We start from the raw sequence: 5,230 nt of genomic DNA on the forward strand, positions 1-5,230 counted from the left end.
CTGCACTAGATGTATCGGGCATTGTGCAGCGTGCTGGAACAGTGGAAAGAATCCTTCAAGAGAAGCAGGCCGTCCTGAATCTTCAAGAACAGACTAATCATCAACTTAAGAAAAATGTCTATGACAACTATAAGCAATTCATCGATACCGCCAAAGAGATTTCATGTAAGTACAAACCCAAAAGTAAATCCTTCGTTGTGTCCTCTACTAGAGCTATTTCGTCTCTAGATGATTATTATTGTGATTGTTGCAGTGTTTCACTATATCCTTAGGTTCGAACGCTTAATCAGCCGAATTCTTCTATGAACAAAAAATAATGAACTAGACAAACTTCCTGTCAGAGAAGTCATGAGCTTAAGTGGGCCGCTATGGATTTCACATTCAACTCGAATCTTAAGTATACAGTATCTTAATAACTGACAACCGATTAATAGCAGGCCCCAATGGTACATTATAGATGTGGCGAGCGAGATGCACCAACTCCGCGATATGTTACATCGCCAGGAACAACTGCTGCATGCTATGACAGGATTATCAATCGTACAACACAAAGGCGGCAAAGCCGGTATTCAAGGAGATCTGTTGGCCGATGACGGACCTGACCACGTGGACCACAAACGTAATCAGACCGCCATTCAGGGGGACCAAGATAATCACTCCGGTGGACCCGGGAACCGCAAGGAAAATATATCGTTTCTCCTTGAAAAAGTTGAAGGGGTGGCTCGATTATTGGATGGTAGTGACAAGACCCTAATAAAGGCAGGAGAAGCTATTCTTCTTGAACGAGACGATTCCGTTAAGGTTTGTTTAGCATTATCTGCAGATTATGACGTTCCGATTAGAGCCGTTATGGCCGTTTTGATTCGTTGACTCGTGCAAAGTAGTTTTCGACACTCACCCATAAAACTATTTGGCTTTTGGGGAATGTAAATTGTTCAAAATTTAATAATGGCGCCCTCCCATTGTAGCAGCCATATCGTCAATTCAAGCATTAAACTTACATTGAAATTGAACGATTTACTGAAAATTTTCCGGAGCACAACCGTGTGGGAAATAGTTTAACGTTTGCCGCAGAGGTGTTACCGAAATGATGAAGGTGTTGAAATTGTTATGAAGATCACCTAATTTAGTCTGATTTATTGTCCCTTGAATTTTCAGGTTTATATTTGTCTTTTAACGGATTCACTTCTGGTGGCGGATTTACTTCCTGTAAAGCGGGGTACGATTCAGTATCGCCTTCGATGGGTATTCGAACTCGATTCACTGGCGGCCGTCGACGCCAATGCGCCATCACAACTGAAAATGCTTGTCTTTCCACAGAGCATACTTCTGCAGATGGAGTCGCTTCAGGTATATCACAGACCCTACTTCTAATTTAGAAAAAAAAAACGGTCAGCTACGTCTTTCTACCTTTCAGATTAACAATCTAAGGCGTTGTTTTGTCCTTTACGTATTTGTTTACACAGGAAAAGGTGTCATGGATAGAAGCAATTCGTGCTGCGAAACAGCAGAAATTGTCGCGGCAAGCAGTGGCAAACTCGCGACTTGCGCAAGATTACCCGGGTTTGGCACTGGCATTAGGTCAAGGTGAACCTGATGAAGAGGGTGAGGGTACCCCAATGCCTGATTGGCTTGTCGATCTTCCTGATGACCTGGATATTTGTATCGCAGAAAGAAATTTTGAGCAGGCTGTCAGATTGCTACAAAAAGGTAGGGTTTACACACCAGTGGCTCAACCGAACTTTTTTTCGTTTTTACAAAATGTTGCAATAAAGGCCAAACTAGTGCCTTGCGTGCTTCTCTTTGCCGTACAGGAACAAATAACAAATTTGATCCTTTATCTGAATTCTTTAGCTCAAGACTATTGGCCCACGCAGGAAGGCGATACGCAGGAAATATCCAATTCAGCCCGTGACGTTAAACTGAGAATCGATAAGCGCCATGAGCAGCTAGTCAAGGTGTAGCGCTTTAACTACTATTTGTCTAAAACGCTTTTTAAGTGCCGATTACTCCAACATAATTTCTATCTATTAAGTATCGTCATTCACTCTCTTGCCATAAATATGCTCTGAAAACGATCAGTTACCTGCATCCCATCTAAATTGTAGCTAATCCAGACTAAGATTGTATAAGGGTTATAGGGCATGTAGATACATATACATCTTCTAATTTTGAAAATCAAGTGAGGATAATAGCAAAATACATGTTTTGAATATAAGCATAAGTTTGAATATAAGGTAACCTGACTTGTTCTTGCAAAGCAACGCAGGTGCTTTGTGGTGAGTTAAGTGCTAGCGGTAGCGGTTCGTTGCACGGTGGGCCCCGGGCAGCGAAATGTGCTGTTTCTTTGCTTATTCAATTGGGTCGAGCCTCGGTGGCGGCCCGACTATTCCTCGAGCATCGAGCCACATTACTTCGTAGCAACACAAAGAGTCAGAGCTTGCACGCCGAAGGTGCACTAACGCTGTACGTTAAGAGAGTCTGTGGAGTATTTTTCAGGTCAGTTGTGCAATATATGATGGCAAATAGTCTTTACCGTATTGATTCCATTTTGTTTCATATTACGTCAAACCAGTACTCCGTTTCAAGCTGCTTGTCAAAGATGAAACTAGACTATGATATATTGTATTTCAGTCACATGGCAGAAACAGGTCGTCAGTTCCAAAAAGCCTTTATTCCTCATTCAACAGCTATAGCCTCTGGTGAGTTCATACTATGTATACTATTTGATCTGCACAATCAAACATGATGAAATTGCAGTAAATTGCACTGATTATTTGATGATTTCCTAAGGTCCAAGCAAAGCTTAAATGCTGTCTAAGTCTGCAACGTTCAGTTGATCAGTACTTTATATTCTAAACTCACTTGTAATAACATGTTTGGCGATTTTTTTAATATGTTTATCAACGTACATTGTCTTACTTGGTGATTAGCTCTGATAAGTTGGTGCCGCTCGCAGTTGGTCTGGTTCGTTCAAATGCTTTCCCGTCAGTTGTTCACCCCTCAAACGCAGCTATCAGCGGTTGCCGAAGCGGTCGCGATCTGCCGATCAGCCTGCCACGCGCTAAACGAAATCGGTGAGTTAAACTATAATTTACTGGAGAAGCCAGAATTGTTCTTCGCCTTTAGAAATAAAGGCGTGTTAATCATGTGATGAGAGGTTCCTCTCGCCTGATCCTAAATACGAGTCATAAATGAGCCTTTCAGGTCTAGGAAAAATTAGTTGTTTTTGTTGTTGTTATAGAAATCGGTCCTGGAGTTACTCTTGTTATATCGAAAATTATTCGCGTGTCTTTCGTGTATTTAAAGGTCTAGATTTCGAGTTTGTTCTAATGCGAGCTCTCCGCCCAGATCTCCAGAGATGCATAACCGATGGGCGAGATAAGATCCTCGAGGCCATTAAGCACCGGGCAAGTGAAGACGTTTGGAAACCTCAAAAGGTTTGCTGAGGTTCATAACGATTGATCAACAATACTCAAACCTGTAAAAGCTAAACGTTAATAACGGCCACGTTCACGGACGAAACTATAGAATTAAAAAGAAAAGTAAACATAAAATAGAGACCATTCAACGCGATTTTTTCGAAATTTGTTACAAGAAATTATTCAATAGATACTTTATTTGTTTGTATGGAATTGCAATAAATGTAATTCACGTAAATTAAGCATTCTAATAAAATAACAAAATTTTAATTACAAACACTATTGAATATTCAAGAGGGCGTTCGGCGGTATTTATTTCTACTTACTTAATAGCCGAGCATAATTATAGTTTTCCAATCGGGTTTTGGATTCGTACACGTACAGATCGACGACACATGGCAGGTGTCATTGGAACGCATCGGCCTTCGAATCTCTGTAGAACAGCTGTACGACGATGCGTCTATGACGTACCTAACAAACAATTCAATAGCATTCGCCAAGGCTCTGCTGCTATTTACTGGAGACACGATAGCGTTGCTGGATAGTCCCTCGCACGGCCTTATCGCTTCCGCCCTCCGAGATGTCGTGGCCGCGCATCGTCGACATATAGCTAATGCCCTCGCCACCACGAAGCTTAAGTCCGATGTAAGTTAGCCGAAGACTAGATAATCATGGGCTTTTGTTAGTGAGTATTGGATCTGACTAATGTATAGATGTTACTATCCGTTCGTTCGGATGTCTTAAAGAGAGTGCTGTTCTAGCAACAGTGCATAACGATGCTTCATGCGTGTGTTACAGATTAAGTTTATACAGCGGAACGAAGTATTCTTAGCTACCGATTTGGCAAAATCAGTGGAACGGAGATGCCAACAATCCGCCCAGGCTTGTCTGCTTTGGCTTAACATACGGTCTGCGTTTGATGATGAATCACAGAAGTTTTAAATGGATACTGTTCATTTTCGCTACTATGTCATTATTCATTGTTTTTATTTTGTGAAGCTTAGCAACATATGGTTAGCTTTATATAGTAAAAACGGTGCTGTGACTCAACAATAACCCCGATTTTTACAAAATAATCTAGAATTTATTTTAATAAATGCTGGCATTATGACGGGGAGTCAAATATTAGCATTATTACCATGGTTTTCTAATGGTATGCAAGTAATGACATATGAAATCCTCGTCGTACGTCACCCATCGACGAAGATAAAATTTTAAGTGCCTGTACGTTACAGTTTGGAATGATAAGTGGTATTACGGTCTACTGACCGTAAATGAAGCTAAGTATGGATACTATTCTAAATAATGAAGATTCTCTACACTGTATGATAAACGACATTTGGCTAAAAATTGCCAGTTCTTGAGGTTTACTGTTTCACTTGACCTCGTTAGTGACTTTGCAATATAGATTATGTAATTATACAGGTATGATTTTCGAACTTCAATCTTGTTTAGCTGTGCTATCGAACTGGAAATGAGCAAGTACCAGTTAAGTAATTTAAGGCTATAATGCTCCGAAGTACCGTAGGGCTAACACAAAAAATGCGGAGTATTTCAACGAACGTATGTTTGCTAAACAGGCATAAAGAAAGTACGAATTGAGTGTCGTAATTAAAAAAGTGGAAAATACGATATATATTATGATAAAAATACCGTTAATATATTGTTTTTATCCAAATATTCTATATAAATTAATCTATAAATAGTCGTTATTACGTTATTATTTGAAACAGATAGGATTTCTTATATTCGATTGCCCGGTCTCACGGACAATCTTTAAGTCACTGTAATTTTGATAAAAAACGTTC

General features: G+C 40.1%; 1 protein-coding gene across 1 annotated transcript in view; it reads left to right on the forward strand.

Moving 5' to 3' along the window:
- Exo84 (exocyst complex component Exo84) overlaps positions 1–5,230 on the forward strand; it is a gene marked incomplete in the record, with an annotated part of 9,194 nt that overhangs the window by 1,918 nt on the left and 2,046 nt on the right. Inside the window, 11 exon segments of the mRNA XM_022848351.2 lie at positions 10–165; positions 458–801; positions 1,159–1,350; positions 1,467–1,710; positions 1,855–1,958; positions 2,270–2,499; positions 2,635–2,702; positions 2,934–3,077; positions 3,310–3,440; positions 3,807–4,067; positions 4,221–5,230. Coding sequence (XP_022704086.1) covers positions 10–165; positions 458–801; positions 1,159–1,350; positions 1,467–1,710; positions 1,855–1,958; positions 2,270–2,499; positions 2,635–2,702; positions 2,934–3,077; positions 3,310–3,440; positions 3,807–4,067; positions 4,221–4,364 — 2,018 coding nt within the window.

Source organism: Varroa jacobsoni, unplaced genomic scaffold (genome assembly GCF_002532875.2).
Source record: "Varroa jacobsoni isolate VJ856 unplaced genomic scaffold, vjacob_1.0 scaffold_1346, whole genome shotgun sequence".
Lineage (NCBI taxonomy): Eukaryota > Metazoa > Arthropoda > Arachnida > Mesostigmata > Varroidae > Varroa > Varroa jacobsoni.